Here is a 13,123-nt window from a genome sequence, read left to right as displayed (position 1 = left end):
ATAGGCAGACAAAACATATATGAAGAAAAATTTCTCATTCTGCTGCTCCCCAGGAAAAGAAGTGGAGACCAATTGGCACACTTTGAGCTACAGTGAAGAACAAATATTTGAGACGGTTTTTGGGTGTGCAGAGTACTCACAGTGCCTGATAAAATTGTTTTAACTTTTCACCAGTTCTCACTTCACTCTGGCATTTATTTGAAGAAGAATTGAATTTTATATACAGGTTTTGAAACCCAAAAATAGTATGAAGAAAAACAATGCTTTAAAAAAATGAAGGTTTAAATCACATGAATATGTAGCCTTATTTTCAAGAAATTCAGCCAGCACCCCTGACTGTGATGCCTGGAGAACTCAAGGCATCAGCTGTAACTGTGTGTGTTGAGTCAATGATGCTACTTTTTATGTTTTAAAGTCTTTTCCAAATTACTAGGAAATCTTTGAACAAAAGATGCAATGAAGCATTTTACGTGTCATGAACAGTCCCTTCTCAGACAGCAAGTGTTCCACCTTGTGTTTAACCTTCTGCCTGCTGTCTGGCCACAGCCCGTTCTGTGAGAGGGCACCAGATACAGCTGTATATGACCAGCCAAGGTATTCCTGTACTCCACTCATCCACGGTACTGAGCCACACTGAATCAGTCCTCCTCCACAGGTGGAGCAGAGTGTGTGCATATCTCTTCCAGCAATTAAAATTTCTAAGGGAAAGCAGCCAAGTATAGCAGGCAGAGGTTAAAAGCTTTAGAGGGAAGCCATGAGCCAGTAGGTTAAATGGATTTGATTCTCTATTCTTTGCACATTCCCCTAGTTAGCATATTTACCATCTGATCTGAGTCTTTCCACTGCATTAGCACCCTATGATCTCCCTTGAGCTTTCTCAAGATCTTAAATGCCTCATCCCTAAGTCTTGAAATGGGAAGCTAAAGTATCCATGGAAAATCCTTCACTTTTTGTAAAAGTAACTGGACCATGAATTAATTCTCTGAGAGCCTCTTGGTCTACAAGTGAATTCACACCAGGCAACACTTGGACAGTGGACAATTTGAACTCTAAACCTGGGGATGACAGAGCTCAGCCCAGCTCCTCTGATTTACCAAAGACAATCCAAACCTGGGCTGAGGAGCTCCTCCTGATTGTGTGGAACAGAGCAGTAAATGTTTGCATGCAAAACAATAAATTTTAGGGTGAGTAGAACAAATGATGCAGGGCCATTTTTTACAACCATTCATGTAGTACAGCAGAACATTAGCTACAGAAATTAGTAGTCATTAGTCAAAATGATAGTGTGAGTGTATTAGGCTTTGTTAATCTTTATTAGTCTCTAAACAAACAGCATAAAAACATCACTTGCAGGTACAACCTCTAGTTTTTGATTAAACAGAGTGCTGTATTTCAGAAAAAAATCCTCAAGGCTGACTTCTGCTCTTCCTGTGGGCTTTTAAAGCAAATAGAAATATCCTGAAAAGAAGAACTGAACTATGTTTTCTCACTAAATGAATGGATATAGAGACAGGTTGATGACCTTTCCCTGCATTTCCTGTGCTTAGATTGTTGGCCCAAAGGTTGATGAACACCTTCTGGTGCTGAGATTTTCAAGATCAAGCAGTGAACTTGTTCCCACTGATCTTAACAAAACGTCTGTAGCCAAAACGCCTGGATAGCTTTCAGAACTTCAAGCAATACCTCTCTGACTAAAGAGTCACTTTTAAAGACTCTGGTTGAGATTTAAAAATACATATCCTTTGCTGTGGAAATATCCAAGCTACATCAAAATCAGTGGAAATATGAAAATCCCATTTACTCAAGATCTATACTTTAGCACTTAAGGTTACAACATCCTTTTCATAAGTATCCCATCATTAGATATTCTGACTACCCACAACTCCCGCTAATGACAGATCAAATTTTTGATCTCCGCAGAATACTTAGCGATCAAGTATCAGCCAAACCAACTCTAAACAGCAAAAGTGAGAGAACAAGGATGCACAAAATCTGGGTTAGCTAAAACACCAGCCTGTGCTGCCAAGCACTTGGCAGGCAGAAGCGCTGGAACTGTGACATGCAGGGCAGCTGATGTGGCTCATCTAGCTGCTTTATATCACACCCATCCTTCCCACGTTTGCTGATACAAACTTTCTGCCTTTCCCTTCAACACCTCCAGAGAACAGCACAGCAGCAGCTGCTGCATTGTGTAACTAATACCCCCATCTGATCCCAGAGGACAGCTTCATCTTAACATGGTGACAGTTACACTCCCTTCAAACCCCTGGAAAATCCTAATTCTGTGCTACCCAGAGATCACTGCTAAATGCCAGCACCAAATCCCTCTACATAGCACTTGGCATTCAATGTCCTACCTTCGCCAGGTGTGTTCTCACAGTGAAGGATAACTGGCAGTGATACCTGCTGCTCATAAATAGTATATTTGTTATCTCTCCCTATGTATTTATGTGCATGTACACCTTGCATACGTAACCCCAAGAGCCTGTCCTAACCTATCAAACACTGTGGTAGAAGCAGGAGGCGGGGGAAAAAAGCATATTGAGCAACAACAGAAAATTTCTGGAGATCTCAATGCAAAATATTCCACGGAAGACATGAAAGAACAGGTCAGCCCATCATGCAGGCTATCTTTTGACTCACCCATTGCTTCAGTGGATGGCAGTTTCCTTGTTTAATTTGTCACTCGATTATTCAAAACACAAAACTCCACGTCTCTCCATAAATCATTGACAAGGTAAAACAGGAAGATGTGTTTAACTGTGTCTTTATACATTTTAAAAGGACTTCTGCTTTCAGGGAAGAAAAAGTTCAGAGAGGAAATACTCTCAAACCCTCCATATTTTCTCAGAACAGACAGGGACATGACACTTCATCAATCAGTTAATCATATCAATTCCTACAAAGAACATTTATGTAAGTTTGATGGACGTGTATGCTCTATGGCAGAGACAGACAAAATCACTCAGGAGTTATAGACCAAGCTTCCACACTGCAAGGATAGCGAAGGGCTCAGAGGATTTTTCTTTCCAGCAGTGTTACAGACATCCCATCAGTCAAGTCTCCTGTGTGCAATACAAGAAGCTTTCTTTGCCAAACAAATCTAAGGAGGGAGCTCTCTGTAAGCAAGAATGCTTCCCACTCACTGGATGTACATTCCAGACCCATATTCCCCATTTTTGGTGGCACTTCTGGGTACCAGCACTTCGTTCCATCTCAGGCAATGAGGGGCTAAGAGCAGTATAGGGAGGGTAGGGAAAAGGACTGTGTTTGTGTTTGTGTTATGTGAGCGTACCGAGACACCCGAAAAATGGTAGGAGAAAAGTAATGGGAAATATTTCAGAGGAATATGAAGGAGCAGTGAGGGCAGGAGAGGAAGGCAGCAGCTTTCTGAGTTGCAAAGGCAAAGAAGTAAGTGAGATAAGGAATAGACTATGCTGGAGACGATTTTATGTCTCCACACAGGCCATGTGGCACCAGCAGGCAGTTGAGAAGTTTGATCCAGCTGAACCAGAGGAAACTCTCCCTCCCTTATTTATCAAATTCATATATTTGATTTAATTCTGGGGGCCTGCTGTGCCTTTCTCTCCCTGCTTTCCTTTCCCACAACCCTCGCTATTCCCTGTTGAACCCATCAGCACCTGAACTTTTGACACTGTCTACTCAGGTTTCATACTTGGTATTGGACAAACAGTGGCGGTAACTGCACTGGCAGGAAGTTGATTTTACTGAACTACACTGCTCCCACAAGCTTCTTGAAACTGCCGAGGTGTTATGGTCTGAGTCACCACATCTTTTCAGATTCTGTGACTTCAATATCCCCATCCTCAGATGATCTTTTGTAGGAAGTAAACCTGTCCAACCCTAAGGTTGCAGATAAGCAAACATATTTGTCACCGTTTCACAAGTTTCAGTTATACAACATAGTGTTTTGCCTCCAAAAACCCAGGTTTCATTTTGTGTGCAAATACTACATGACTTAGTTCAGCCTCACTGACTTTCAGCAAAGTGGAAGTGAATCTTTTTCAACAAGCATCTCTCTCCTGGTCAAGGCAAGCACCCAGCTAAGTGACTGCCAGCCCTGTTACCAACAGCGGGGACACGACTGAGAAACTACAGAACTAAAAGTTAAATCCATTGTATCTTTAAAAATCAAGACAAATTATATAGTAGAGGACTGTAGCAGACCCCCACCAGTATCAGGTAGAGGTAGTTCTCGGTATTGCAGTACAGTGGCTTCTGTGCAGGGCAGTCAAGGGAGAGTTTCTACATTTTAAAAATGTACATTACTAAAAAAAAAAAACCCCAACTTAGTAAAGATTGCACCATAAGACCAATCTATCCAACAGAAAACCATCCATTAAGACACCTCTAATTAAGAAATTAAAAGGAATGAATAATAAAAACAGACGAAAGCTTTCAGTTTGATTCTGGCAGAAATAAAAACTTAATTATACTGTAAACTTCCTTTCCTAATTTTACTTCCCTTTGTTTTTGGCAAGCTCTGTACCTCAAGGTAAAGATAGTTGTTGAGGAAGTCAGGCTCGAATAGCTAAAAAAACAGACTGAAAAATAAATAAAAATGTGCAATGTTTGTGAGATACCTACAGAAAGTCTATAAAGACTGTCAAGTTTCATTGTGATCTGTCCTGGAGATAATGAATCCACAGGAAAGGGCCTCTCTTTGGCCAAGGCAAAGAAATTTTGTTTTTTTTGCTATTTAGCCACCGGGTATGCATGATTTGTGCAGTTTAATGATTAATATCCTCACCTTGTAAATAGGGAACAATTGTGCTTCTGCCATACCTGTGGCAGTCAGCTCCCGCAGCCTGCACAACAGAAACCTTGCTTTGCTCCCCATTTGCTGCATTCAGGAAGGGCACCAAGGTGGTCTGGGGAGATTTACAATCAAAGGCTTCCTGGCCTGAGCTTTACTGAGCTCTGAGGATAACACAAGCAAGCACCAAAGAGACTCCATATATAGCTGTAGGAATGCCAGAGCGCCATTGGAGAAGCACAGCCCTTAAATGGCAGAACTATCTAGAAGATGAAAGCAAGTTTTTTTCCTACAAAATGAGTAATTCTTGCCAAAACATGTTGAATTCTATGGGGCCTTTCATTTTCAGGAGTTTTCACTGGAAAGGAGTCATCAAATTCTTAAAGCCAAAAGCCTCTATTTATAAAACTAAAGAAATAAGGGAAACTGGTCTTAAGGAGGCTTCAAAACATCAGCTCCACTTTCAGCTCTAGGCATTGGCAGGAAAGCAGAGAAGCCTGATCTTCAGAAAATACAGCCAGCCTGCTATGTTCTTCCAGAAAAAGAAAACTGGTCTCTGGAGTCATTGCTTGCACCTTCTGGGTCAGGCCATGACAGAGAGCATGTGAGTGCCTGGGATCACATGATGGAAGCAAGGAAAGTGTCATCTCCTGCAGTAGAAGGCATAGGTCCTGGATCATTGTTCAGGCATACAGGGCCACACAGTCTCCATTTTTCCCCCTCCTGTAGAAAACGAGAAAAGAGTTTTAATGCAGAGCTGCCTCTGCTTATGCAAGGTCTGGGCTCCTCCCAGCTATAAATGGCTGGGAAAGGGCAGGAACTGCCACACGGCAGGACTGCTTCCAAAACTGCCTCTTGCCACATTTTTCGGACCCGTGGGATGGACAAAAGTGAAAAAGCCTTTAGGAGATATTTTAGGAAAAAAATCCTGCTTTATCCCAGCTGCACAGTGGAGATGAGGAGAGCCTGGCAGCGGAGCTGATGGCCAGCCCCAAGGAGATGCCGAGCTTCAGGCTACTCCTGGAAAACCTATGCGGCTGTCCTGTCAACCCTTATGTCTAGAGGAATAAAGAATTTGGGACAGTAGATAATTTGCTCGTCTCATCTGCTCAGATGGAGAGCTTCTCCAGGCACAGCCAGAGCCACAAGCCCCACAAAGTGAGGGGCAGGAGTGCAGCCCAGTCACTGGGCGGGGGGAAGAATAGTCTAAGCGACAACTGAGAGTGCACCTCATCAATGTGTATAGATATCTAAAGTGGGGCTGTCAAGGGGATGGAGCCAGGCTCTTCTTAGTGGTGCCAAGCGGCAATGGGTAGAAACTGATGCAGAGTAAATTCCACCTGAGTATGAGGAAGAACTTCTTTATTATGCTGATGACCACACCTGGGATACATTGTCCAGAAAGGCTGCAGAGTGTCCCTCACTGGAGTGTTCCACAACCATCTTAAGATACTCCTGTGCCATGCGCTGCACGATGACCCTGCTTGAGCAGGGAGGTTGGAACACTGTGGCCTCTTCCAACCTGACCCATGCTATGATAGGCTGGAGACCCAGAAGAGGCTGGCAGTGCTCAGGAACAGCCGGCTCCGTCAGATTTGCCCTGGCACGGTTCATTTCAGTAGATTTTTATAGGTCTATATCGAAGCGAGGTGAGAAAGGAAATAAAATGGCGGCCGGGCTGAGAATCCCTTCAACGGCCCCCAGGGGGCGCGGCAAGACCCGGCCCCCCGCTGTCCAACATGGCGGCGCCCGGTGCGGCTTCAGCCGCCGGGGAGAACGGGCGGCGCCTGCCAGGAACGGCCGGCTTCCGGCGCCCGCCCCTTTCCTGGAGGGCTGGGCCTCCGCGCCATGCCCACGCCGGGAGCCGGCGGCGTGAGGGGAGGCGGCGCCCGCCGGTGCCGCTGGGCCGGGGCTGCGCGGACGAGCCGCTCCTTCAGCCTCCCGCGGGGACCGCTCGCTGGCTGAAATCGCCGGTGCAGGTGGCGTGAGGGCGGGCGGCCCTCGCGGGTGGGCGCCGGAGTGGAGTGAGGCCCGCCCGGCCTCAGGGGGATGCGCGGGTAGCCCGCGCTCGCAGCCAGCCCAGCCCAGCCCAGCCCCGGTGGTCGCCGCGGAGCTGGCGTCGGGAGGCCACAAGATGTTCAGCTGGCTGGGCACCGACGACCGTCGGCGGAAGGACCCGGAGGTGTTCCAGACGGTCAGCGACGGCCTGAAGAAGCTTTACAAGACCAAGCTGTTGCCGCTGGAAGAACACTACAAGTTCCACGAGTTCCACTCGCCCGCCCTGGAGGATGCCGACTTCGACAATAAGCCCATGGTGCTCCTCGTGGGGCAGTACTCCACTGGGAAGACCACCTTCATCAGGTAAAATCCAGCTCCCTGCGCCCTCCGTGCCCGGGCACTAGGGTGGAGCAGAACGTGTCTCTGCTACCTGTGCTATGGCTTGATCCCCCTTCTGTTACCCCCTTCGCGTCCCCTCAACAGCTTTTCATGGAAAAGTCACCTCCACTCAAACGCCAGCCATTCCTTCGCAAGCTCAGGGTGCTGTAAGATGTCCCATGAAACACCGACGTGGCAAAAAGTAGCCCAGGGCAGGGCTGAGGAGTGCAGGCAGAGCAGGAGTGTGGAGATGTGAGTCACTGGGGCCCTCCTGGCCGCTCAAAGTGCAAAGGCTTTGGGAAGCCTCGCGCGGGGCATTCCATGCCTGCACTGCCCTGGTTGACCCTTGTAGTAACCATTCTTTTCAATTTGCTGTAGCTTTTGAATGGTGAGGCAGCTTTAAAGGGGGTCCTTCGGTTTGCAGTGGTCACTGTTATATGCTTGCGGCTGTCTTGTCTTTTTCTGCACTGTCCCAGAGATAACACTCAGAACCCACTTAGAGAAGCATGTGTGCCTGTGCACAGACAGACCTGCTCCTCTTCAGGGCTCCAGAAGTAAAGTCCTGTTTTAACTGTGTCCTGCTCGGCCGAGATGCTGGGAGCAGCAAGTTTCTTTCGAACTGTAAAGAAAGAGCAGCTGCCAGCAGCTCTTTCATTTCGATGATGTGAAACTGTCGCAGAGAGGGTTAAACTTTTCCAGCTGGACTTGGTTGCGGGGATCTCTGTTCAGCCATGCTGCTAGTTCAACTTGCAGCAGCCTTTCCCTTGGGATCATAGCTGAAGCTGCACTGCCCGTGTTTCCTATGTGATTCATAAGCTAAGCGTTAAATTCCAGCCTTTTTCTGGTGTAGCTGTGTTGAAATCTGTGGAATTACCCCAGTGTAAATCTGGATTCGAGCCACAGGCGGCCAGCCCTTTGTTTGACCAGTATTTCTTGGTGAAGGAGGGAACTGTGGAGAGTAGAGAGAGGTGGATCAAATTTACTGTACCTCTAAAGGAATGACCTTGAGAAATGCAGGGGCTTTTCTTTTTAATGTGCTGTAATATTCCTGCTGCTAAATTTCCTGGTCAGGAGCCAAGAACAGAATGCATTTCTGCTACCTTGGCATGTACCTGGCAAACAAAGTTGAAAAGTTAAAAGGCTTTTCTCATATGAGCAGGTCAGGTGGATGGTGACAGGGTGCAAAAGACCCAAAGAAGCATTTTGCACATGTTTGCAAAGGGAGTTACTCTTCTGAAAAATAGAGAGGATAGCTAGCACAACTGCCTGGTTCCACCCCAGATCTTTGTTCCCTGACTTAGAACCAAGCCTGTTTGAAAAGCTTTTCCTGTCTCTGGCTTACAGATACTCAGAGCCTGAACACGAGGAATTGCTGAATTCCCGATAAGGCTGTTTAACTAAAGCATCTCTTCTTAACCCTTTTATCTGGATTGCCAGCATCATTGTTTCCCTGCAGTCTCACCTGCATGCTGTTAGCAGAGACTTCCTGCCTTTGCCCCTGTCTGTTCAGTGAATTCCTTTCTCTGTGAGCCTCAGCTCCTTTTGCAGGAAGTTTGGGTGCCTAGAGCATGTTCCAGGCAAAAGAAGATTAAGTTTTTGCTATGTGGGATGGCAGCAACAACCTCTCTGCTGTCAGCAAGTGGATCTGAGCCTCTCTGACAACTGCTGTTCACTCGTGCTTGTGTTCTCTTCTCCCAGTTTTCTCCAGGCACCGGGCTGGGATGAGCCTGCACAGAGGCAATGGTCAAACAAAAGTGACCAGGAGCTTTGGGAGCTTTTGCTTCACAGGAGTGCCAAACAGATCTCCCAGAAAGGCAGTCTTCTTTTTAAAACAGTGCCTAAGAAGGTAAAAGTTGAGAACTTTGGTAGAAACCCAGGATCTCTAACAGTAAGAAGTGTGAGGGTCTGTTACTCCAGTGTGCTCCCAGTCAAAGGCCAGAAAATCTTGTGTTGCTCGTGACAGGCTTCCAGCATGAGCTTGCAGGCACTGCTCATTAAAAAGCTGGGATAAGCACCAGATTAGCATCCAGAGTTATTGTGGGAAGGCAAGTGGGAGCTAAAGCTGAGAGCAGGGAGGAGTTAAAGGGGGCTGGGGGGAGGAAGTGGGAGGGTTGACAACCATTATGTCTTAGCAGTAGAGTGAGGCAAGAAACAGCCTCTGGACATTCCCTCCACAGTCTTGTCAGGATGGGGGATAATTAGGGTTATCCTTATGTATCAATTCCACTCTTAAATTGCATCCTTCTTGTGCTTCCATGCAATTTAGGGACATGACTTAATGCCACTAAACAATCATGTGGAATGAACTCAGTCCCAGTTTACCTGGATCCCAGGACACCTTACCAAAAAAAAAAAAAAATGAAAGACCCTTAGTCACCTACCTAAGGAATGTCTGTCTTCCAAACCTCCTTCCTTGATTTGAGGTGAAACAAGGAAGAAATGCAAGGCTTTGAAGCACCTAAGCTGCAGCATCTTGCAGTGAGGCTGCTCTCTTGTCAGGAGCTGATGGTGGAAAAAAGGCAGTCAAGGTCAGCAGTGAGAAACATTCCTAGAGGCTGAGCCAGGGAAGAGGGAGGTGAGTTGTGTGGGTCAAAGCCAGTGAAGCGAGACCAGAGCATGGCTTGTTTTCAGTGGAACCAGGCTGTTCCCCCTTCTACTTGCAGGGACACAGAACTGAGCCTTTCTGCACTATGTGAAAGGTGTAGGTAGCATTGCTAATGCAGCTTTTCCTTTACTGCTTCCTGCTGTATCATCTCTTTGTGCTCACTCCCATTTTTCGTCTCAGCATGCATTTGGCTGATGCTTTTCCACAGGATTGGGGGCTGAAAGTCCGTGCTGTTTAGGGCAAGGCAACACCTCTACCTGGGAATATCTGACAGCCAGTGCAGGATCTCACTGGAGGCTGCCTTTATAATGTTATTGCTTTTTATGTTTCCTGTAAGAGGGTGGGAATACAGGACAGAAAATTACTCTCCTAATTAACTTAGGTTCCTTGGTCATCTCTAAAAATAATCCCGGCTCAAGTCCAGCCATCCTGCTAATAAAATAAACAAGCCTGTCAGAGCCCTGCTAACTGTCAACATAGCTTGCTTTTCTGGTGCAGCCGCCCCTTCCTCCTGCAGCTAATCATTTACACGTCCTGGCCTCTCCACACTGTTTGTCACGGGTTACGCGCAGAGCTCTGGTGTCACCTCCCGTGCGGCCCTGAACCTTTTATCTGTGCCTGCATCAGGCAGCTGTCACCATTTCCTCCTGCTCTGCCCTTCTTTCCGTTCCCGCTCGGCATCACCTCTGCTGCCACACTCAGCCGCATCCTGCAGGGCTCCTGCATGACTCATCACGGGCAGGCAGCCCCTTCCCCCACATCCTGCGGCTCTCCTGCCCAGGGAGCCCTGCCTCTCCTAACCCATCTCCAAATTCACCTGGGAAAGACCACCTCAAGCTGGGCTGGCACTAATGCAGCTTTCTGGAACTGGCCCTTCCCAGAAACCGACCTGAAATAGGCAAACAGCATGATGCTTCCAAATAGGCAAATAGCATGATGCTTCCAGCCACATACCGACTCCAGACACTTCTCTGAAAAGCAGATTGGTCATAAAAAAACTATTCCCCTCCTGCGTGGCATACTCTGCAGACTTCCCTAACCTGGCTGGAGGTCACTCCCCTAGGCCTTTGAAGGTGTTCAGCAGCTCAGCTTAAGGCTTTCCACTGGCAAAGAAAATTGCTTGCTGGTGGTTGGTGTTTTCCACAGCTATTGTTTGCTCTTCTCTCCCAGAAATCCCCACAAATGTGACAACTGCATGTGTTCTTTAGCTTGCCTCTGTTAGCCAGGGCAGGCTGTGTCACTGCTGAGCAGAAGTGCCTTCCCCCCATCAGACAGTGTCAATATAACCCCTTGTATTTGTCCTTTGTACAATGAGATTCTTGTGCAGCTGACACCCTACTGCACAATATACCCGAATCTCCCAGAGAGGCCTCACTGAAAATAGATGCTGTGATAGTGGGCAGTAGAAATCTTCATCTCTCTGGTTTCCTATCACTTGTTGCACGTAGATCAATAACATTGGTGGGTGCTTCTTATTTTGTGCTTTTGTTGGGATTTTTTGTTTTGTGTTTTTTAAATCTTACACAAGAAATAAACACAAAAATGCTTTGAAACGTTAGCAGAGTGGAGCTGTGATAAAATTCTTTCAAGCAGGTTGTCTGGAGGAGTGTTGCTATTACACACAGGACTTTTGGTTAGATTTTTTGAGAAGCTTTGTCTATAAATAACAACTCCCCCCCTCAACTGTTTTTTACTTCTGCTCAAAAGTTGTCATTTTACACGTGTATTTCAAGCCTCTAATACAGCAAGGCTGCCACCTGACACTGGGAGTAAGGGACGTTTCTCAAAAGCCCTTCACTTGTTGCATTTGACAGCTGTTAACATTGCCTATTTCTTTTCTCTCTAGTATTTGCATGGGGAGAATGCAAAGATTTTTTTCTATGGATTCACTGAATTCCCATCTGTGTAAAGCCACTGGCTTGACAGCAATGTCCATCAGGGGCAAGAGTTTGAATTGCCATCTATGAGGCACAAGCTTAGTTTCCAGAGTCTGATCAAGTGGCTTCGAACGTAGCAAATAGTTGTGCAGTGTAAAGAGCTTCCCAGGGAATTGAGCCAAGAACATTCATATGATAGTCTACACAGCCCTTGGTGGGAGAGAAGTTGTTCTCAGGTGCTTCAAGCTAGAGAGGAGGTACTGTGGCTGCCAGGAAGGTGTATTGTGATCACCAGCCAGAGAGGTGGCACACAGCAGCACTACCTGCAGTCTGCTTTTCTTAAGTAATGACCCACTTTCATTGGAAAGTTTGAGAAACCCCTACATAAGGTTTAGGTAAATAAGATACGTCCACCTTAGTATAGGAGGTCAGAGGTCTGCTCTCTTCCTGGATTATTTCAGGCCTTTTAGGAGCTGCTCAACAGCTCCAAATCTCAGAGTTCTGCAATTAAGAGTCACTTTGGGTGAATATGGGACTTGGAAATCTCTTTGGACAAAAGATAAAAGAAAATATGTGATAGTACACCAGTAAAGGAGGTGTGGTCATCTTCTAAGGGAATTATGGGTATAATTTATGGAGGTATTCTTGTTGCACTATGAATGTGTACCAAGCCAGGTAAGTGTCAGTGATTTCTCCTGGGTATACATTTGGTTGTTTTACCTCTAGATCCAGGTGATTTGGCCTTGCCCATTGGGAACTGAGGACACATTTGCTCACATGGTATCAATAAAAAGCCTGCACAGTTTTTTTTTCTTGTTGCTCCTGAAACACTGGATAGTGATTACCTATGTTAAAATGCCCTAGCCGAGGACACAGTGAAAGCAGGAGCCCCTAAAAAGTTATCACAAACCTTCATGCCAATGGTCCTATAGTCCCTCACACAGGGACTTCCCTCACTAACACTCACCTGAGTGAACCAGTTCTGGTGCTTAGACATATGAGTCTCAATCATGAAAAAAATCTCCAGTCCTCCTATTTCCTTTTCTACATCTCCATAATCTTCTTTTAACATCACAGCAATTTTGAAATCATCTTTGTACCTACTGAGGGGACTAGGTCAAAGCAATGGAAGAGGGAGGAGTGCCAGCTGCACTGGCAACAAGCAACACATTATTATACTAACTTGCATAGTCTGGTAGTCATTTTATTCTTTATGTAACTAGCCAGAGCTTATCACTCATCACCTCTGACACTATCCCATACTGAGGGCTAGATAGCACAGGGCTAGACCAGGTCTAGCTACCTTGTGCAAGCCACATGGACATAATGCTCTTAGTTTTCAGCACAGGAGCAGCAGGTGGTTTTCTGCAGCCACACACACAAACACAGGCTTGGCCTCAGTAGTGGCATTTGGCGCCTTTGTGAGCCAAAGGAAACTGTCCCATGTGCACACCATTGACCCACCCTGAATTTGGCAGGATCAGTTAG

The 13,123-nt window shown here is 46.3% G+C and overlaps 1 protein-coding gene across 1 annotated transcript in view; it reads left to right on the top strand.

Annotated features, from left to right (window-relative positions):
- The first annotated feature begins 6,630 nt into the window (after window positions 1-6,630).
- Window positions 6,631-13,123, top strand: part of EHD3 (EH domain containing 3) — a 30,299-nt gene continuing 23,806 nt past the window's right edge. The window contains exon 1 of the mRNA XM_058836927.1: window positions 6,631-7,138. Within this exon, the coding sequence (XP_058692910.1) occupies window positions 6,912-7,138 (227 nt within the window). The 5' untranslated portion in view covers window positions 6,631-6,911. The remainder of the gene's footprint in view (window positions 7,139-13,123) is intronic.

This window comes from Poecile atricapillus, chromosome 3, assembly GCF_030490865.1.
Source record: "Poecile atricapillus isolate bPoeAtr1 chromosome 3, bPoeAtr1.hap1, whole genome shotgun sequence".
Taxonomy (NCBI): domain Eukaryota; kingdom Metazoa; phylum Chordata; class Aves; order Passeriformes; family Paridae; genus Poecile; species Poecile atricapillus.
Note: the sequence above shows the minus strand (reverse complement) of the source record. Positions and strands in the feature narration are given on the sequence as shown.